The 22802-nt window shown below is 46.5% G+C and overlaps 1 protein-coding gene across 1 annotated transcript in view; it reads left to right on the top strand.

The window, feature by feature from the left end:
• GPC3 (glypican 3) overlaps positions 1-22802 on the top strand; it is a 406178-nt gene that overhangs the window by 277464 nt on the left and 105912 nt on the right. The window contains exon 5 of the mRNA XM_045994515.1: positions 378-503. Coding sequence (XP_045850471.1) covers positions 378-503 — 126 coding nt within the window. The remainder of the gene's footprint in view (positions 1-377; positions 504-22802) is intronic.

Raw genomic sequence — 22802 nt, 5'->3', positions numbered from 1 at the left:
TCAATTACACCCAGAAACCCGAAGATATGTAGTGTTCCAGCATGCCTTGTAATCAGCACCTTTGAGAATGGAGGTAACAGCGTTCTGAACAAAAAATGGAAGCCGAACGCATAAGAAAATGAATGTTGGAATTAAATCATCCTTCTGATAGGAGCAGTACCTTATATAGCAAGCAACTTTTTTTTTCCCTAATATCATTTTATTGATTTAAAAAAAAAACCTAAATTGTGGCCTTGTAACCAAGAATGTCTTTTAAAATCATTTATGGCTCTAATCAGCCTGGCAGAGCCTTTCTGTCATGCTGATAAGGAAATTAAACTTTCCTCATACTGGGTTTACTTGCCTCTTACGCGCAGATGCTTTCTCTTTTCTTTCAGGGAACTAATTCAGAAGTTGAAGTCTTTCATCAGCTTCTATAATGCTTTGCCTGGCTACGTCTGCAGCCACAGCCCCGTGGCTGAAAACGACACTCTTTGCTGGAACGGACAAGAACTCGTGGAGAGGTAATCTTTTTTTGAATGTTAAATATAACAGTGTTTGCGAAATATTCATCGTATGTCCATCTCGAGATTGGTTATGTCTTCTCTCTGCCTTCATTAACTTCACAAGAAACATTCTAGAAAAAGCATACATGTGAGCATTTGTGACACACCCTTAGAGAATTTACAGACTTTGAAACACGTAGAGTACTGTGTATTCAGGGACATTTTACCAGGTGTACAGCATCAAACAGCACCCCCCCTTTTTTTGTCTTTGGCTTCTTCCATTTCCCCATTATGTGGACCCTTATTTATTTATTGGTTTGAAGAAATCATATACACACTAATCGTTATTGTTTAGTGACAGTTAACTATGTATGAAGCACTGTGCCAAGTGCTTGTCTGTGTTAACTCTTTATCCTTACACCAATCCTCAGAAGTAAATGCCACTATTTTTCCCCATTTTATAGATGAAGATGAGGAGAGAAGGATGGGGAGGGGGAAAGGAGTACCATTTCACTGAGCGATGTTGCTGAAATGGTTGATCACTGAGTGTTAGTATAATCTGTGCCAACATTTGTCATCTGTGAAGAATTTGCTCACCGCTGGAAAGGAAATAATATATATTCATTTATTCAGTAAATATTTACTGAGCAGCTTCCAAGCACCAGTCATGTTGAAGTACACAAAATAGGAAATTTTCCTGTCCTCCCAGAGCTCTCATTCTAGTGGGCTAATGCCATTCCTGACCTCCATTGCTTCCCATGTGTAAGGAATAGTTTGGGATTAAGGGATGAAATCAGGAGGGTAGAATGCTTAGAAAACCATGGGTCGCTGATGAACAGACTTCCAGAACTATTTGTCCAAGTGGTAGCATCTTGTCGAGGAGAATATAGAAGATGCTTGAACTCGAGCTCTGAATCTTTTACTAATGAGTCGCTTAACCTGGGGCAAGCGACTTAATCTCTCTGGGCCATGGTTTCCCCATCTAAAAAGTGAGATGGTTGGATGAGACCCTTCTAGCTCTGGCAGGCTGTGGGGTTTTTTTCACTTACCAGTTTATTCATTCATACATTCATTCATTCATACATTCATTCATACATTTATGTTTTGAGATACTATGGGTTAGGCACCAAGGGATATGAGTTATCCTAACCCTGGTTAGGTACCTGGGATATGAGGCTGAAGACAGGAAGTTACCTGCTTGGAGGAGTTTACAATCTGGTGGGAACCAGCATCAGGACATGGGATAATTAGTCATGATGCTAAATGGAATGAATTAGCAATGTAATGTAATGTAATGGGCTAGAGGAAAGCTTTGGAACCAGATGAACCTGGGTTTGCTTCTCAGTCTTGCTACTTACGGTGTGGGGCATTGTTGAGTGGGTCACTCAACCTAGAAAGTCCCAAGGTCCTCTTCCATAAGGAAAGGTGTCTCACAGGGTTGTTGTCACCGTTAGGCAAGGTCATAAGCGTCAAGTCCTTAACAGACTGGCCTATACCAGAAGCTCAGTTCATGTTCCTCCTCTTCCTTCTCCCTTTCTCCCTTCCCCCTCAACCCCTCCTCCTCCCTGCACAAGGCAAAACACATGCCTGAAAACAGCTTATTTCTCAACTAAACTGTTTTACTGACCTGGGACAGTGAGAATGAGGTGCTAATGGGATGAGACATTGAACTTGCATGGAGATAGACTTCCCTCCAGCAAATGTGAATCAGGCTACGGGGATTAATGGCCCCCATGCATCTACTCTGCTCTGGAGAAATAGTATATATTTATTATCCTCAAAGCTCATCAGGATCTAAGTAGAATCATGAAAATATACTTAACTATTATGACATACTTTTTTGGTCAGAAAAAAGCAGTCAATGTTTGGCTTTACCAAAAGCAGATGCTATAAAACAGGTGTAAACAATATAATCCTTAAAAAAGAAAATGCCCACAGGTCAAATATGTGGTTCTTGCATAAGCTTCAAGAGAAAACATTACAGTAACTTACCCACTGGGATGTTAATATTGTAAAAAATGAACAATTTCCAAAAACTAATTTGTTTTGAGCAGCATATCTCCTAACCATGGTCTGTTCTTAAAGAGGAAATGTTAGCTAGTGATATGTTTATTTGCTAATGTATTCATTCATTTCTTTATTTACTTAACAAGTATTTGAGCACCTACTATATTTCAAGTTTCAATATGGGTTTCTTTATTGTTGTGATTGTTTAAGGCAAATGTTGGAACCCTGTTGGATATAATCCGATGACCCAATTTTAATTTATTAAAAAAAAATTTCTTCCCAGGCCTATGTTTTTTGAATTAGCGGGATTTTTAAAATCAAATTTGGCAAATATAAACTTACTTCATGCCTGGTATGCTTTCTTGAAGGATGTTGCTTGAGGACCAAGAAAGTCCTCCCCTATCAAATGGTGGAATCCCCAGCCTGCTAAATTTGAATGAGTCTAAAAATTAGCCAAATGCACTTTTGCACCATTAAAATAATTCTGTTAACTGAAGTTTTTTGGTTTAATTTGCTGGTTTTAAATATTTCAGGGTATCGAACAAAATAATAAAACAAATGGTATGGTATAGAGAAAAGAAGTTATTTCAAATCCATTATTTATATTTCTGAACAATCTCTTGTTTTAAAACAATTTTTATTGTTGACATGTGCTACCAGGGAGGGAGTGAGATGGAGGGGAGGGAGGGAGAGAGGGATGGAACAAAGGAAGGAAATCAAACATATCTGTAGACAGTGTAAGGGTACTATAATCCAGGAAGTGACTCTTCCTTGGGTAGTAACCTCAGGTTATAATTAACCTACACTTAAATTACGGACCTAATGTGATGATGGGACTAGGGAATAGTGTCAAACTAGATTTTTTTAAATATACATTTAATCATATTTTTAAATATACATTTAATCATAGGATGTTCTGTAGCCCGCGAACATTAATAAAGATTAGCTTCACACTGCACCTCTCATCTATAGTGAAACCTCTTTCCAGAGCTTTCCATTGAATTTCTCATTTCATTCAGTCTTAAATAACAGTTGTCACTTCACACTGTCCAATCAGTTGTAACCTTTTATCTTTACAGATTGGGTTTGTATTCTTTTCAAAGTATTTTACTTTTGGTCCAGAAAACTTATGAAAATCAAGGATCCTGAGAGAAAACAAAACTTACCAGTGGAGACACCCAATTAAAAGGAAAATATCGATGCTAAGGAAAATATGGATCAATATCCATGACACCTGGGGCATCAGAACCATTTGCACCCTCCTTCTATGAATGTCCATGCAGACACTCAACTTTCCAGGAGTTCAACAAGTCACTATCTCTCTAAATAGGGCTATGTTTCATATCCATTCAATTGTTAGCTCTTACGAAACCAATCAACTGAAATATGAAAGAAGAGAATGTTTTCACAGATCTAGTCCGAGGGAGTACCATGGAAGCCTGTCATTTATCCCCCCTGCCAACCCTCCCCATCTCCCCATCTTGGCTTGAGATAAAGATTGGCTCCAGGACTTAGCTGAGAAAACTTGGAATTAGCGAACTTGGCTTATGCGAGGTACACTCTTCTGAGCTACCATGGATCCTACAGGCAAAGATTTCCTGCAGTTGCCAACGGCGGAAGATTCTCCGTCTTTTGCCTTTGTGGAACTACAGAGAATTTCAGAGCATTTCTGAAAGCAAGAGAAACATAAAGGATCCTATGGGAGGAAGTTAACACTGGGCTTACCAACAGGTAACTGTGGGCTTTGCCTGCATTGGCGCTGAAAATACCTGTATGAAGAGTGAGCAGCTTTTAGTAAATACATCCCCATACGCCCTCCTCATACCCCCTTTCGGGACTGTTAGGCCCAACTTCTAGATCACGGACTAAAATTTTTATTCTTCTTCTGGATGGTTTGATACCATCTGGAAGGTAAGCCCCATTTTACCACTGAATCAAGTTGATCTTTAAGTTAGTGTAACAGAAACTACTTTAATTTATACCTGTGCAAAAACTGCTAATCAGAGAGAAAAGAGTCCTATCTGGTCTGGACATGGAGCATCTAATAATTCAAGTTCATCCAACAAAGATGGAGTATGTCTTATATATGTGGGGGCATAGTTAGAAGTAGAATCCGGTGCCTGCTTCTGCTGAGGAGCTTACAACTTAATGAGAAGAAAGGAAAAATAATCAGCTGGTCTCCTTCCCCAGGAGTCCAGGGAGAGTTCCCTTCAGAGGCATCAAAGCAGAGGCTCTACCCATCTGTGTGTGTGTGTGTGTTATTGACATGAAATTCACATAAGAGGAACTGTTCTGAGGTATACAATTCGGTGGTGGTGTTCTGTACATTTGCGATGTTGTATAATCACCACCTCAGTCTGGTTTTAAGACATTTGCATCGCTCCAGAAAGAGAGCTTGTACTCATTAGCAGTCACTCCCCACTCCCTGCCTCCCTTAGCCCCTGGCACCCAGCAGTCTGCTTTCCGTCTCTATGGATTTACCTATGCTGGATGTCCCCTACAAATAGAACCATTGACTTAGCATAATGTTTTTAAGGTTCATCCGAGTTGTAGCATGGATCAGTACGCTGAACCTTTTTGTGGCCAAATAATATTTCATTTCATTGTCCGGATGTAGCACATGTTGTGTATCTACTTGTCAGTTTTCTCCCTGCATTTATGTGACCCCGGAGCAACCACTGCTCTATCAGGCTCCGCCCACCACCTCTGGATTCAGTGTGGCTCACCCTTAAGAGTGAGGATGAGCCGGCAGCCAAACCTTCAGGCCTCCCAGCCACGACATCTTTGACCACCACCTAAAGGCTAGCCTCTCCCTCACCTCTCCTGGTTTTTTTATATCCCTTTGCAATCCATCTTCTGAGTCTTTTTTCTCAGCCCTGTGTGTGCGGTCAACCAGCCTCTCCTTCAATCAGCACACCTCCCGTACGGTTTGATGCTTCCCTAGTGACTTTGCGGCTTCTCAGTTCTATATATACAAACGCGTATACTTTGTGGCATGACGTCTTCGTCCCCTTTGTGATCCAGTCCTGGCTGCTCCAGAATATTGCTGGTATCTTCTTGACAGTCCTACAAAGCCACTTCTGCCCATTATGACTCAGTAGATCCATCTCGTGTTTTCTCAGGATGACTCTGGGACTCTTGGTGGCATACGTGAGGCACCTGGCATTAGAAAAATAAACTCCCTGAGATCGGCAGGGGAAAATTTCACTGCAGGTGACTCCCCTCCCTCCTCTGTGGTCTCACCTCCCATTTCACCTGAGAGATTGTATATGCACACGCCCACCCACCATGAATTCTCCTTTATTTCCTCTGATCAGACAAACCTTCCAGTGTTCATAATGCCTCTTCAGCATTCCTCTGCTTCGTTGAAAAGGCAGAAGCAGGAATACACAAAGCAATTATCTTAGTTCTCAAGGGGTTTTGCTCTTGTCTCAAGACCTGTTGAATGTTGCAGAAAAGGAGGGTAAGGAGACTGTTTCTCTCTGTCTTCTGCTCGGTTGGGGGAGTAGACTGTGGCGTATCAACCAGTGATAATGAACGCACGATCCCTGAATACCCAATTCCCGCCGTAAGCAATATAATTCTAAAGATGAGAGCAACAAGGGGCACCCGGCTGGCTCAGTCAGTGGAGCATGGAACTCCTGATCTCAGGGTTGTGGGTTTGAGCCCCACATTGGGTGTAGAGATAACTCTGCAAAATAAATACATCAGTAATCTTAAAAATGAGAGCAACAGAATGGTTTCTTCTGCCCCTTTAATCTAGAAAAGGTGAGGTTGTTTTCATGATGCACTTATTTTAAGAATGCTGTGTTTTGAGGACGTTGGTGGAGAGGGACCAATTCCTAGCACCAACAAGTTGTTCCCTGGTGTACAGAAAAAAATGGGAAGAATTTCAGAGCCTTCACGCCAATGGCGAAGGAACGAGGTGAAGATAAGATCTATATGCCACAGTGTACGCATGCACAGACAGACACACGGACACACACCCGCAGCTCACCACAATCACATCCGAACTGGCTAGCGATACACAGCAGGCACTATCTGTACCTCCCAGGTTCTCTGGCTAGAACAGGTTATTTGCTATTTGGGTTTTACTTGTCTGTTTTTGGCTTTATGTGATGGCTTTTCTCCAAATGGCTCAAGGCCATGTACCTAGCCCTTTATTTTTTGAACAAGATTTTATTTTTAAGTCATCTCTACATCCAACATGGGGCACAAACTCACAACCCGGAGATCAAGAGCCGCATGCTCCACTGACTGAGCCATCCGGGCGCCCCTATACAACCTTAAATATGGGCTAGCCCCTGGAAGCACCAATGGGAAAGTAAATATATGAGGCAGAATACAGAGCCAAGAGGACGGGGACACAGGAAAGAAAGTAAACAATGGATAATGCACACAACATTCAAAGCCTTGAGTCAGGTCCTAAAGTCGTTGGATTCCAAGTTTGCGTGAGCACAAGCTAGACAAAAATCACGCTGAGGCCAAGGCACAGTGGCTCTTCCTAGCAGCCCCTGTGGTGAGGGTTTGAGAGTTAGACCCTGAGGTACAGTCTTTCAGCATCCAAGGCTTTTCCTTCTTTCTGAGGCTCCTTCTCCCCTTGGCCACTAACCCAAGGGGGAGCTCTGCTGACAAAAGCCTGGCAAGAGTGGAGAAGTTTGGTCTTACCAATGCCGAGTTCTGCAGTTTTGGCCGCCGTCAGACGTTGTTGGATTTCATTTCTGCTTCCGTTTTCCTGGAAGCAGGGACATGACACTTCATTCTTTCTGATGTGGGGAATTGTCCTGTTGGCCTGAGTGCACGCCCTGGAATGAAGGTCCCGAAGCATCACACTGCTTGCTGCGATGGAAGCTTGCATCGCCCGCCTTGCTTCACGGAAGTCACAACTGTTCACGGAGAGGCTTGCAAAGACAAATGGATCCTACAGAAATGACTTCATTTGGTATAGCATGAAATGTTGATGGCAGCTCAAGGTTTTTTTTAAATCCTGGTAAGGTGAGAGGCACCTGGGTGGCTCAGTGGGTTAAGCCTCTGCCTTTGGCTGAGGTCATGATCGCAGGGTCCTGGGATCGAGCCCTGCATTGGGTTCCCTGCTCAGCAGGGGAATCTGCGGCTCCTTCTCCCCCTGCCCTTCCCTGCCATGCTTGTGTGCACACATTCTTGCTCTCTCTTTCTCTCTCTCAAATAAATAAAATCTTTTTTTTTTTAAACCCTGGTGAGGTTCGAGATAGATACGTTTGGAGTGTACCCCCATCTAATAATCCCTCTAAGAGCTTAGATTGGCATATTTTTCATCAGAACTTTATGTCAAAAGTAGGGTTCGGTGACAGGTATTTTTCAGGACCTACTCCGTGGCAATATGTGACATTTATACCTTAAGATTACGGTGTCGCATACAGTATCTCTACCTTCAGAATTGAGTGAGGAAAAACCCAGCTCATCCTGCTGACTGACAGCTTCGCGTGGCGTGCTGTGTTTGGGCTGGGCTGTCCTTTACTGCCATCGCGTCTGACGTGGCAGGGGACGTTGTCACGGCCCAGTATTGATGTCTGTCACCACCTGGTGAAGGCTCAGGGCTTATTACTATGAACAGATTGTGTCCTACAAGTACTGAGGCCGGCCCCTCCTGTGCTCAGTTAGATCATTTCATTATATGGAGAACGTTTGGGGGCCTTCAAGGCCGGTCTCGGAATATCTGTTCCTCGACGAGTAAGTACCCCCTCACAATCTCCCTTCGAAATGTGGTTCTGATGGTAGGTAAGGCTTGTCTCCTGTTATGATCATGACTCAATGCACCAGAGCTCTTTGAGCCTCGAAGGCTTGAGAGAGGTGTCCCCGAAGGACTATCCTTGCTTTTAAGAAATTATTAACATACTAGAGTCTGTCGGCTCTTTCAGTCTTATTACCTCCTTCAGAGCAAGTGCGTTGATGGGTCAGAGACTGATTATGTAGATGATGCCTTTCCCCAAAATCTTTCCTACCTCTTCTTTGGGAAAAGCCTTGGGGGGCTATGGTCTTCAGTGAAGAGGATCATAGTAAGAAGACCCTGAGGGGTCAATAAATGTGCCCCAGATGACTGGTGCATCTTGGGAAGAATATAGTCTTTAGAATGATACAGGTGGAGATTTCATTTATTTTTTTATTTAAATTTGATTAGTTAACATGCAATGCATGATTAGTTTCAGAGGTAGAGGTCAGTAATTCATCAGTTGCATAGAACACCCAGTTCTCATCACATCCCGTGCCCTCCTTCATGCCCATCACCCAGTTCCCCCATCCTCCCACCCCCTCCCCTCCAGCAACCCCCAGTTTGCTTCCTAGAGTTAAGAGTCTCCTATGGTTTGTCTCCCTCTCTGATTTTGTCCTGTTTCATTGTTCCCTCCCTTCCCCTGTGATCCTCTGTTTTGTTTCTTAAATTCCACATGAGTGAGATCATAGGATAATTGTCTTTCTCTGACTGACTTATTTCGCTCAGCCTAACACCTTCTAGTTCCATCAGAGGGAGATTTTAATTTTGGTTCGGACACTGTGTGCTTTGGGAAGGTCAGTGGACATCAGTTTCTGTTACCAGGGGTGCCTGGGTGGCTCAGTCATTAAGCCTCTGCCTTCAGCTCAGGTCATGATCCCAGGGTGCTGGGATCGAGTCCTACATCAGGTTCCTTGATCAGCAGGAGCCTGTTTCTTCCTCTGCTTACGCTCTCTGTCTCTGACAAATAAATTTTAAAAATCTTTAAAAGAAATTGTTACCAGATTTGTAAGACGGGGATGATACTCTACAGCATTGTTGTAGAGATGTGTTCTGGCATGTAGGCACTGAATAAATGATAGCCTTGCATCATTATCGTTTGGTTGAACAGGTCAGGTAAATGTCAAGAGCAAGGATGAAGAAGTGTAGGCCATTCTTTCTATAAAAGTAAACTGGATCTGGGAGAAATAGCTATAAGTCTTTTGGAAGCTGACTCTTGAATGGGATAGCTGATGAAAAATGTTGGTATTTCTGGTAGTTAGACACTCAGTATCAAAGAAAATAGACTCTTGAGACTTGGTTGTGTGAAAGACAGGGAAAAGTCTGTCAGGGAAGCCTCGCTTTGGAGCTTCCCATCAATGGGCCTTGCCCTCAGAGCCCTCAGGCTTCTTTGATGATGTGACTGTCATGGTGGCCGTGATTCTTCTCCCCTGCAGGCCGCAGGAAGTGACCAGCAGGTGCCACTTCCCTACTGTCCCTGGCCCCAGTTCTTCCCCCAGTGTATGATCTCTTGGCAGCTTCTTTGAAAGAAGCTCAGCTCTCCACGTTTTGTCCTTTCCTCCCATACTTAAGCAAGGGCACAATATCGTTTGAGTTTCTGATGACTTTTACTGATAGACATACAGCCAAACAGTTGGGGGTTAGCAAAAAGCACGCAGAAGCAACTTTCAACATTACATGGCGATCGTAGGACCCAGTGTAGTTGTGGTTAAGCATGTAACTTTGGCATCAGCCGGCCTGGGTTTGGATTTCTGCTTTAGTATGCACCAGCTCTTTCTCTTCCCTGAGTCCCTGTTTCCCCATCTGTACAATGGGGTTGATCATTTCTACCTTAACAGATTGCTGAGAGGATTCAGAGGGATTGTGAAATGCAGAATAGAGTGCCTGGAACACAGTAGGCCCTCAAGAAATGGTAGCTTCTATTTCTGTTGTTCAATCAAAGAAGCCTGTAAAAAGGCCCTTGCAATTCTTCCCTGGAAGATAGATGGAGCTAGGCCTGATTTTAGTTCCATTGAAAGACCCATTTTAATTCTTCAGGAAGATAGCCTCACCCACTCCCTCTCATTTTTACCTTATTTCGTCTCCTTTCTTCCAAAACAAAACAAACTCCATCTTTGGTCCCAGTTGGTGCACACTTGATTGGTGCAACTTGGTCCTGAGTGGTGGGCATTCGAGTCCCCTGGGGATCACGTGAGAATTGTTTGCATCTGAGGCTACATACGGGGCTGGACTTCCTCCCTACATGGTGCGCATTTTATAGCAAATGTGGCCTAAAGAGCTCCTCCTAGGGTTTCCTTCTTGTGATCGACACAGGGAGTCTTCCTCAAGTACTTACATCAGAAACCAGGACGGGTCTAGTTACAGGTCAAGGCAAGTTGCCCAAGGCTCTAATGTCCCTTCTGTCACCCTTGGCTTCACCTTTGTGGAAAAGGAGAGAGAGCATTAAAATCAGTTCTGATCTCCCAATTTCTCGAGCCGATGAATTTTGTTGTTTTATGGGAGCATGGCTCTGATCCTTGGCTTTGTCACATTTGTAATGAACTTGCATTTCCCCATGAAGGAAAACATTTTAATTGGTGGCTTCAGTGTCACAGGCTTCCTTTGCCCTCTCATATTTTAGTGATCCCCATATCGGGTGATCTCAAAAACCGCCCAGACCGTGAGCCCTTGCCTGGCTTGGGCCTCTCGTTTGCACAGCTTCAGGCCCAGAGCTGGGCTCTCAGATTTGGATGGGAGGGACAGGTAGGAGGGTTGTGCTCCACAAGAACTCGGGCTGAAAACCTAATCTCCAAATACTCCTAGAGAGGACAAAGCCAAAGACTTTTCTAGAAGGGGCCAGAAAAAGAGCTCTTACACTTACCTATCCTTAACTCCACGGCATCTCTGCTGAGGAGCCAGAATCCTCCTGTCCCATGCCCTTGTCTGGGTTTAGGACCCCTCAGCCCCTGGGTGTCCCTCAAGGTTGGCCCCAGTTACCCTGTATGGGGAGCTTTTACCCATGCTTGTCATTTTCTACTAGCTCCTTCTCCCTACCTATCCTCATTGCTTAGGTGCCCCCGCCACAGAGTAACCTCTCCAAATGTGTTTATTGAACTCAGAGGATGAACCGACGAACAGAATTGTGGCCCAGCAAACCTGAGTCCCAGGTCTGGCTTCCCCACACGGTCGCTGCTGTGCGCCTTTGGGTGGGCTGCTACAGTTCTCTCGGTTTTGTCTTCTGTGAGACTGTGAAATGAATGCCTCCTCCTCACTCCCTCCGTAGGGTTGCTGCAAGCCTCCAACAAGAAAATGCATTTGAAATAGCTTTGAAAATTATGAAGCGCCCTGCATTTACTAGGTATTAATGTAGGAAAAAGTAGACCAGATATGGCAGGAACTTCTGCCCTGAATGAATGGAACTGTGTTGGCTTAATTAACACAGCATTACTGGGCTCCCTTCACAAAGGCTTTAGCAGCTTCCTGAATCTCTCCCTCTCTCTCTCTCTGCATCTTCCCAGACATATTACTTTATAATTTTTTTTTTCTTGAAGCAAATCCACCTATCCCCACAGATTCTATTCTCAAACAAGTCAGTCCACGGCGCTGAAGAAACCAGTCGGCCCTGGGTAAGGAAATACTTGGAGGGATCGCTAGTGTCAGTTTAAATTAATGAAAAGTCTGAGTGACAGGCCGTTTTAAAATAAATGTAGTTTTATTACTTTCAAACACATGTAATAATAGCCCTGGGACTACAACCTAGAGAAAGATAGCCTGCGTCAGAGAATCAAAGCAAATAAATACGAGTCCGTGATAATGAGCCTATTACTAGGAGAAGGTCCTGCTGAAGACCAGCATCTTCGAATTGGCTCACGTTCTCCTGGGGAAATTCATTCATTTATTGCCCCCCTCCCTTCATAGATATGAGGAAAGCCCCATTAAAAAGCGCTACACTTGGGCTTTGTCGGTGAAGCATCCGACTCCAGATTTCGGCTCAGGTCCTGATCTCAGAGTCATGGGATTGAGTCCTGCATTGGACTCCGTTCTCAGCACAGAATCTGCTTGAAATTCTCTTTCTCTCTCTCTCTCTCTCTGCCCCTCCCTCACTCACTCTCTTTCTCTCTCCCTCTCTCCAAAATAAGTAGATAAATAAAGTCTTTAAAACAAAACAAAACCAGCTTTTGCAAATGCCGGGGGATGGCATCTAGCAGCAGCCCTCTGCACTCTGGTCCTAACAAATAGTAGCAGTCTGTGCCCCTCTACCCACAACACTGTCCTGCTTCTCAAATGCCTGTCTGCCTCTGAGGCTAGCCCTCCACTTCACCTCTGCACATGAGGCTCCTATAATAAAGCCATCACCTGTGTGTCCCCTGTGGAGCTCTGGAGCCCTTGTAAGAAGAGAGCCTCTTAGCCTGGGGCTGGAAGTCCATCCAGCCTGGGTCCTAGGTCCACCATGAACTGTTGCGTGACCTTGGACAAGTCACTGCCCTTCAGCTTTTTCTTTGATTTATAAAATGAAGGAGCTGGATGAAGTGACCTTGAAAGCTCTTTCCAGTTCTAACAGGCTCTGAGCTCCTATGACAAGGGTATTTGGGGGAGGGAGTTGGAAACAAGGAAGAAGGCCAGTAAAGCTGCCTTGATGACTAGGAATTTTGAAAGGAGCCCCAGGGTGTAATCACTGCCCTTAGGATGGCAATGAACGCTTCATTTGACTCCTCCAGGTGTCTCTGGGGCTGCAGGGAACAGGTGGGCTGGCTGGCTGAGATGTTGTCAGGGTTGTTCTCAGCTTCTGATACTGGAGAGTTCAGGGTGAAATTCATATAATTAAACTTTAAAGCAAATGTGTCCCTCCCGGCACCACATAACCCCAAAGGGGCTTCTGAGCAAGAGAAATGGAAGAATTCAGTGTCTGTTGCTCCAAGTACTCTCGGACACAACCACCCAGAATTGAAATGAGAAGCCCTCTAAGCACAGAGATCTATCAGTGAGGGGAGAGCTCCATGGAGAGAAGTGCCCAGCGCCGAAGGGCTGGTAAGAGCAGAGGCATGCAGAGTAGCTGAGCAAACCGGCCTGAGGGAGACAGTTCTCACTCTCTTTGAGACCCTCTGGGCTAGAGAGTGAGGCTGAGTTTTGACCTAGTCGTCCTTGTGTGCATTGCCATGAGCTTTTATAAAATATTTATGTAGCCGTTTTATATTTTACCAAGTGCTTTACAGTCACTTTTATTTGGCTTAGTAAAGTTTTCCTGGAATGCCATCTACTTAATGGTCAGGAGAGTCCCCTCTCGTTGGCTTGGCACCTCCGTGCGTCCAGCTTCACACAATGGGCCCGCTTGTTCCGGCAGGCAAGCAGGTGCAAAGCATCGTGGGGCCTGAGGGCACCTGCAGCCGCTGGGATGGTCGGAGTGGGGGGTGGCTTATACTCCGGTTTACCTTTCCTCTCCTCTGTGATTGCTTGGTTTTATTTTATTGCTGCCAAGCTGCGAGCGGCAGTGCCCGGCTTGGCTCTGCCCAGGGTACACCTATTCTGATTGGCGGATGCTGGCAAATGGTAGGCCGTTTCCCCTGTGCTCAGGCGCTCTGTTCTGGTTCCCCCGCCCAGGTCCACCATCGCCACCGTCTTCGCCAAGCAGACGTGCAGACTTTCTCCCCCTGCCATCCCCGGGCTCTGACCGCAGCCCGGACTCGGAGGCTCAGGAACACTCTGAAGGGAAGAAAACAACAGAAGGAGCCAGTTCATGCTCCCTGCAGATCAGACTTTTCAGTGTCCTTGGCCAAGTCTAACACCAAGTCCCCGTATTCTTGGTGGTGGGGGGGTGCTTCTTCCGTCTCCCCTTCAGCCCCTGTGGCACAGTCTGCCAAGCACTCTGGGTGCTGAGATGGAGGCTGGCATGTGTATCGGTGAGGCAGGAAGAAGAGCTTCACGTGCTGGGTTACAGCTTTGCTGGGGAGTCCAACACAGTCACTCGTCGAAGGTTTCATGTTCTGAGGACCAGGTTTGCCCAAGCCAAAAGCAGGATCTGTGCTTCATGGGAAGTCCAGATTAGAGACCGTGGGGCCAGAACATTGGAAACTTCGGGACCTCCTGCTCTAGTGTGGCGGGGGGTGGGGGGTGTCTGCGGCCGAGCTCGGGGCTATGTAGATGCTTAGCAGGGAATTGGTGAGTAGACAGCACTTGCATTCCCTTACTGATGGAAGACGGCAAATCCTTTCTCTGATGCCCAGAACTGAGAACCTAGAAACTTCGCCATGAGATTTGAAACTTTTTTTTTTAATCATCTCTGTATCCAATGTGTGGCTCAGACTCATGACCCTGAGATCAAGAGTCTCATGCTCTCCTCACTGAGCCAGCCAGATACCCCAGACCCTCTTTCTTTTTTAAAGATTTTACTTATTCATCTGACAAATCACAAGTAGGCAGAGAGGCAGGCAGAAAGAGAGGGAGGAAGCAGGCTCCCTGCTGGCAGAGAGGCCGATGTGGGGCTCGATCCCAGGACCCTGGGATCATGATCTGAGCTGAAGGCAGAGGCTTTAACCCACTGAGCCACCCAGGCGCCCCCCCCCCCCCGACCCTCTTTCACAGTTACCGCCTTGAGTATAGGAAATGTAACAGGTGTATCAGAAGACGTATATTCACAGCGGTAGAACCACTCAGAAGCGGGCTGAAGTTTACACTCGGAGAATTGATATTGCTAGCAGGTGTGTGTGACAGGTGGGCTTGGCGTGGGCGAGCACTGACTGCTCTGTGGGGATGGGACAGCAGCTGGGAGGAGTGGCACTTGGGCTGTGGGAACTCACCTGCCTGGCTGGCCTGGGGGGGAAGAGACCCACCACCGGAATAATGATATTCACCGGGAGCGAGGGAAGGAACCCTGCCTTTCTCTGGGCAGGCATTGGTTTCCAAAGTGTTGCCATCCAGGGGGCGGGACACAGTGGCAGATTTTCCTGGCAGGGCCCAGACGGAAGTCCAGCATAAGGCAGGTTCTCAGTCAGTGGCTGCAGATTGGGGGTTGTGGCGGAGGGCCCAGAGGGGAGACCACTGACAAGAGCTGGACAAAGTAGGTTATAGTCTCGACCACACCAGCTGAGCTTTGGGTGAGGCATTCAGTCTCCGTTCAGTTCAACAGACACTTAGGGACTGCCTACTGTATGCCGGGCAGGCTGAGCTCACGGAGTGGAGCAGAGGACAGACCCAGAGACGAATACAAACAAGGAAACCAGGGCAGAGCTCGGGGTGGTACAGCCCAGGGAAATCTAGCTGGCAAGAGGAAGTCATGCCTGAACCTCTGGGGTTCACCCCCCAAATAAGAAAGACCAGGTTTGAGGTACAAGACTAATTCCAGAGGCTGGGGCCTGACAGGCCAGTCAGTGACATGATCGCCTTCCTGCCTTTGCCACCACTGGCTCAGGATCCGGGTAGGCCTAATCCTGCTCAGTGAAGGCTTTGAGGCCTGCACATGAGTGTGGCTAAGACAAGAGGAATTGACAGCCAGACAGTGACAGGAATAGTGAGTTTTCCTTTCAAGAATGTCGGTGGTACCTATTCATGGGAATGCGTGCGTCCTCCCCTCGTGAGCTTTGGGGGGTCATTAAGTAAGGTTCCAGGGAATGCCTGGAGCCACACCAAGGACGTTTTTCTTTGTTACTGTGTATGCTTGAAACAGAGCACACGCGAGGGAAGAGAAGAAGTCTCCCTTTCCCCTAACTCCGACGTGCCTGCCTCTCAAACCGGTCAGCCAAGTGTGACTGTAGGTTGACTTTGAGGGTCTCGGCCTCCACTGGGCAGATCACGGCGTTGAAGAATAGCTGTTGCGGACCCCACAGGAACCCGAGACAGACAGCGCAGTGTCCTCAAGAAAGGGATGTGAAAAAAAACACGTGGGTGTTTTCAGGAGCCATCGGACTCATGACTTGAGACACTTCTGCAACGTGGGAGTTTGGGGCCCCAGAGAGGAGGAAAGTGAAATGCGGGGAGACAAGTGAGCAGGGCGGGTTTCTGACACCCCAAGCTGGTTGGTCAGTGCCGTGGACCTCAAGAAATGATGTGTTCTTCAGCAGGTGACGGTTAAGTTTGGACCGTTTGAAGCCCTGCCTGTTGATCACCCCCCTACCGCCACCTGCCTCCCCCCAGAGGCCCTGTCCCCTGGAGGCTCCGTGCGAGGACATCTCTGCTAAAGGGAACCACAAGTCACTGCTCAATCACAACCTGAAAGAAAGCCTTGGGTGCTTTCGGCTGTGCTCAGTCCTCCCTGAACCCTACACTTGGTGCCCCTGCTCGAACTTGGACTTGGACTTCAGCTGGGGCATCCTTGCACAACCAAGATGCTTCCATTTCTTCCAGTCTCCTCAGCATGGGGATGGGTAGATTTGAAGCCTCCACTGACTGTTCATTGCAAGGTGCCTTCATCCTCTCTCTGGAAATCCTCCTCGAATACTGTTCATTGCACTCCTGCTGCACATCTGCTCGGGGTTCGGTGCGTTCACAGGGTAACAGCGGCGGCCCTCAGCTGGGGGTCTGGGCACTGTTTAAGCACATGGCCTCCGCTGTCCCAACTAACTAGGCTTCAGGCTATCAATTCGTCCTCCAGACAAGGCAGGCGGCATCATCCCCACTTTATAGATGAGGAAACTCCAGCCCAGCGGGGTTTCATTCTTTGTCAAAAGGCACACAGTAGGGGCACCTGGGTGGCTCAGGGGGTTAAGCCGCTGCCTTCGGCTCAGGTCATGATCCCAGGGTCCTGGAATCGAGCCCCACATCGGCCTCTCTGCCGGCAGGGAGCCTGCTTCCCTTCCTCTCTCTCTCTGCCTGCCTCTCTGCCTACTTGTGATCTCTGTCTGTCAAATAAATAAATGAATGAATATATGTTTTAAAAGGCACACAGTATCTTCTTCAGTTTCCTTCATGAGGTTCTGTAGTTCCTCGAGTACAGATCCTTTGGTTAGGTTTATTCCCAGGTATCTTATGGCTCTTGGTGCTACAGTACTCCCCCCCTCGCACTCTCTTTCTCTCTCTAAAATAAATAAATAAATATTTTTTAAAGGAGAAAAAAGAAGGCACATAGTAAATGGTGGAAACCAGCTTGCGAAACTAGGTCTTGACAACAAGGCTGGTTGCCTTCTGCCACGTGACTTGGTCTTTCTCGAGGATATGATGTCCTTGTGGTCTTGGTAAACTGTGTACACTAAATTGGCTTTCGCCTCCTAAAACTAATTACTGGCCACAATTTTGACCATCCCTGGCCGTGCCCCGGTGCTGTCACAGGCCGTTGAGGTAGGTAACCTGTTCTCTCACTCCTTTCTTGGCTCTTTTATTGGGGGAGCCTGACAACTCCGTGCAAGTCACATCTACAGGGATGCTTGGCCTCTCTGGGCCCCGGTCTGCCCATCTGTACGTGGAGGGCATTGGACTAAAGGATTTTGAGGGTTCTCTCCAAACCCGATCTTCATTCCCATGAGTTAAAAATCTAACTTTAAAAAAAAAAAAAAACAACTAACTTAAAAGCAGGTAAAGATCATTTCCTTTTGGCTTGACTCCAGTGGGATGAGAAAACATCTGGTTTTCTGGGCTAGTTCTCTGGTCTAGAAGGACTTGATAAATGAGTTTGGGGTGATTGAATAATAAATCGTGCCGTGACAGCCCCACCCCTAGCTCCCCAGCCCCTGAATTACATACTTCTTTCGGGTTTTGTAAGAGTGAAACTGGGTGGAAGTCCTTTCCTCCTTGATATGTCCTTCGTCAGGGGCACCATCCCTCCCCCCTCAAGAGAACCCTCCACCTGGCATCCGGACTGCTGGTTGTCCGGCTCCAAGCCCAGAAGGCAGTGCTCCTCGTCCTTCCCGCACCCCGGGTTGTGCCTAGCCCACAGTCTCACTTTGGCTTCCTTATTTACTCTTCTCTCTCTTTACCTTGAGGTTCCTCTGCAGAGGCTGCTTCCTTGGACCAATGTCCAGGTGATCCCCTCATCATTGGCCTTTTCCTGTCCGCGTTCCCCACGGCCAGACTCTCTTCCCCATGGCGGGTGATGTTCAACTTCTCACGCTTTCCTCACCATCTGGAAGATATTCTTTGCTTCTCTAGGTTTAAATGACTTCTTGGGTATATTCCAAGACCAGTCTTAAAGTCCCTGCCCCCACCCCTCACGGGGAGCTTTGAAACTAGGTGAAAAACAGATTCTAATACACATAGTTCCTTATATAGCTCATGCCCGCTAAATGAGATATAAATGGATCTACATCTCTCTGGTTTCTTCTCTAGCTTTTACTTCCTGTCTGTTGAAATGTATTTGTAATTAATTTCTGAAAGAACAGAGGGGCTTCTCAGAGTATGGTGGATATGTAGGTTTCTGGCACTCTCCCGGTTGACATTTGCTCTCGAGTGGAATGCCGTGCTGACAAATATGGGAAACATTTTCCTTTAAATATGTGCATAAATAAATAAGCAAATTGTTGCTATCTTTATGAAATGCATTTACAAAAACTCAGCTCTTTTCACCTTTTGCTTTATTTTTCTGTTCATTTATGTAAATTAAGACTGCATCTTGGATAGAAAGAACATTTTTCTAGGCCTCTTAACAAGATGGTTTTTCTACCCTGTGTTCTGGCTTGTTTTTAAAGCTATTTATACTCTTTAATTATCCCATTTTTCCACAGTGATTATTGTGGCTGGAGCACCTTCCAAAGAAAGGAGCTGGTTAATCAGGGGCTGCATGCAATACCGCAGTCTTTCCATAAGATGGCGCTCTGAGAATGTGAGCTCTGTAACTCACTTGCAGCCTCCCCCTAACCCGGCTGCAAATTAAACTTTTGTAAAATCACATATTTTGGTGGCGTGCGGGAGAGAGGAGTAGTTAGTCCTTCTCTGTATCGTTCCAATTTTAGTATATGTGCTGCCGAAGCGAGCACAGTAGTTAGTCCTTCTAAGACTTGCTCTCAAACACTTACCACCATTCCAATGCCTAGGGGAAGAAGGAAAGTGAGTTTTCTTGTAGCCCCCCGCCCTCCCGCCGCCTTAGCCTTATAGTCAGTCACTACACCCTTGCTGCCTCAGCCAGCACCGAAATGGGAAGAAAAGATCGCCCATTTTACGCTTGTTTGACTCTATTCCTCTTCTACAAGTGCTCTCTTTGCTTCAACTGTCCCAAGACAAGCATGCCCAGATGTCCTGTTTTAATTAGGCTCCTTTTCTCTTTATGGCTTTTGCACCGGTAACCCCCCTTCCCCTCCTCCCCCATCCTTGACCAATCTGCCTGAACAGAAGCTTGTCCCCTTTTCACTTCACAAATAGGGATTTCTTGGCATTAGGGCAGTCATTTTTGTGCTAAGCAGATACCGAAGTAGATGACAGTGTTTAAGTATATAAGTAGTATATAAGTATTACCGCGTATCATACCTAAAAGCTGATGCTTCTTAGATCACATGTAACATGTCCAGTTAAGAAAACTAGAGATTCTGGAGATAGGAACTTCTCTCTATTCATATTTCTTTCTCCACTGGCTGGCATTCATTGCCAGAACCACGTCAGAGCGTTAGGAAAGAAACAATATTCCTGAGAGAGGTCAATTAATGTAATTAGAGGTGAGTGTCATTAAGTAGATAACTCATCGTTAAAGTCCTCTGTGGCCAACAGAGCCCCCTTTCCTGGTACTCTGGGCAGCCTGCCGGTGAGGGTCGTGCTGTGATGGCTCGTCCTCATTCAGAGCCTCTCGTGAACCTCCACACACCAGTAGCACAAAGGGAGCCATTGGAAATGAAAGGCTGAATTAATTAATGCCCAAACTCTGGAGACACCCCTAACTGAGTCCCTCCAGGCTTGAATCGGAGCATATGCATGTTCCATAAAATTCCCCAGGGGCATGTCACATCTGCCACATTGCTAGAGCCGAGGGGATGAAGGCAGAGAGGCGGCAAACACAACATTCTCCTGCATTCGTTTTCCTGTTGTCCTTGGGGATTTTCAGATCGCCTTTGGTGCTCGCCCTGTGGCGCGGCGGTGGTGGTGGTCGTCGGGGTGGATTATTTATTTCTCTGACCTCAATACCGTATCTCCCAAGAACACAGATAGTTTACTGAAGAACAATACTGTTGGATCTGTGTTTGGGAGGAGAAACTCCGTCCACGGGGCCCTCCCCGAGGGTTTTAGAGGGCAAGCCCAGGAATCTGCTGCCGTAGGTGAGCAGAAGCGTTGTTGCGCGCCCTGCGCCGAGCCTTGGTAACCATCACAGGGAGCTTGTGAATTGTCTTGTATGAGGGAGCAGTGTGGTGAGGAAGTGGCACATACCTAGTCGGCATGGACGATTCCTAAGGAAGCAGTAGCAGCATAGCGGGTAAGAACAGAGACAGCTCGGGGCGTCTGGCCGACTCGGGGTGGAGCGTGCGATGCCTGATCTCAGGGTTGTGAGTTCGAGCCCCACGTAGGGTGTAGAGATGTCTTTTTTTTTTTTTTTAAGATTTTATTTATTTATTTGACAGACAGAGATCACAAGTAGGCAGAGAGGCAGGCAGAGAGAGAGGAAGGGAAGCAGGCTCCCCGCTAAGCAGAGAGCCCGATGCGGGGCTCGATCCCAGGACCTTGAGATCATGACCTGAGCTGAAGGCAGAGGCTTTAACCCACTGAGCCACCCAGGTGCCCCTGTAGAGATGTCTTTTAAAAAGGAAACCTTGAAGAAAGAAAAACACAGGCAGCTAGAGATGGACTCATCACAAGATTTCCACCTCCAACTTTCTATCCACTCACTGTGTGACCTCGGGCAAGTGACTTCACTTCTCTGTGCCTCTGCTTCCTCGTCTGTAAAAACGGGCTGATAATCCTAGTGTCTATCCCCTTGGGTTGTTCGGAGGAGTCCGTGAGATGCCGCATGGTTTTTCTTCTCAGTGCTTCAGGGTCTAGCCCGGAGAAAGCACTCGATGCTGACAGCTCTTGGTACTCTTGTTACTGTCAGTACCACGAGGTGCCCTGCACAGTACAAAAGAGAACTCAACCAAGTCTCTGCCTTCAAAGACCTCACAGGTTTCATGGGCTGGCGATCGGAACGTGCGTAAGAGGAGAGCAAGCAACTCGAGTCGCTCCCCAGGATACAGTTACATGCAAGGTCTGCAGGTTGGGATGCATCAGAGTGGCTTAGGGAGGCCCTCAGTGGCTTTCAGGAAGGGGCTTTAGGCAGCCCCAGGGAAGATGATCAAGCCTTGAATGACTTATTTGCCTCCTTTTGAGAGAAGGTATTCGTTATAAAGTCCGTTCGTATTCACAGCCTCGCTGATCTACTGTCCTTTTGAGATAGGCAAATTGGAGTTACTTCATCGAAGAGTACGAAACATGTGTGTTTCACCTACCGAAGCAGAGCTGGCAACCTGATGATAAGCACCTGAGGTTTGAAGGCAGTCCGGGGTGACATCGTGTATATTTAATGTTCTGTACATATGCATTCTGTCACCTTTGAGCTGGGCTGCTAGTGATGGCCACTAGAAGCTTTCCAAGAAGAGGGGCTTCCCATGGGCCCTGCTTTGAATTTACCTTTTCTTTGCTTTTGCTTTCTCTTCTGCCTTTAAGGAAATTAACCACTATATAAAACTTCATTCATTAAACTTTAAATTATTATAAAGATTTACAAATGTACAAGATATGGAAGAAGATAAAATTAAGAGTTCCCCCATATCTTTGCTTGCAAACTGCTATCACCATTTCTTAAAAATTGTCTGTGTCTCTCAGGACACATATAAAGGACAGGGGAGTCGTACATCTGCTGACCCATTTTTATGCCAAATGGAATCACACCGTCCATTCTTGACCACTGCTAGTATCTGCAACAACGTGTCTTGGATTTGGCTTCATGGCAACACAAATAGATTGGCTTCATCCTTTTCGTGTCTGCGTAATATTCCATTTAGCACTCCCGGCTCTTAAGATTCCATTCTGTATTTTGTCCAGTTAAGGAAAACAGAGTAGACACATGGGAAACAAATGATTGGGGCGTGGGGGAGGTATTGAGACACCTCAAGGAAGAGTGCGAGAACGCCAAGTTTTAAAACAGTGCCATAAAGTCTTACCAGCTATGGGAATCGGTTGGATGAGTACTTTGGGTTACTGCTTTGCAGAAAACAGAAAATTAAGGCAAGTTTTAGGTCAAAGCCACAGGCCAGCTCTTCCTAACACTTCTGTAACCAGAAACCATGCTTAATTTACCGAAGTCCTTTGAGGATTTAAATAGCACATGGGGCGAGCGGAACAGTGGCTGCTATTTCAACTTTCAAAATGTTTGGCAAGTTTTCCAACCCAAAGCTGTTTTTAAAAAATTGAGTCACCGTGGGATTGGAGAGCAGTGTTTTGTCCTGGTTCCTGATCCATGGCTTGGAGATAAGTAACCAAAAAATAGAGCAAGCAACAGGGACACTTTTCCGGATGGCAGGAAGGAATACAGTGGTCCACAAGGATTAGCTGGGGGACAATTTGATTTAATATTTATAGGTGATTTGGAAGAGGGAGTATAGGGCAAAATCGGGACGTTGGCAGATGTCTTTACACTATTCCAATGAGGATCATAAACTTCAGGAAGATGTTTGTTTTGTAGGAGCAGGGATAAAAGTGGTCGGCAA

The sequence above is a fragment of the Meles meles genome, chromosome X (assembly GCF_922984935.1).
Source record: "Meles meles chromosome X, mMelMel3.1 paternal haplotype, whole genome shotgun sequence".
NCBI lineage: Eukaryota > Metazoa > Chordata > Mammalia > Carnivora > Mustelidae > Meles > Meles meles.
This window is presented reverse-complemented; position numbering and strand designations above follow the sequence as displayed.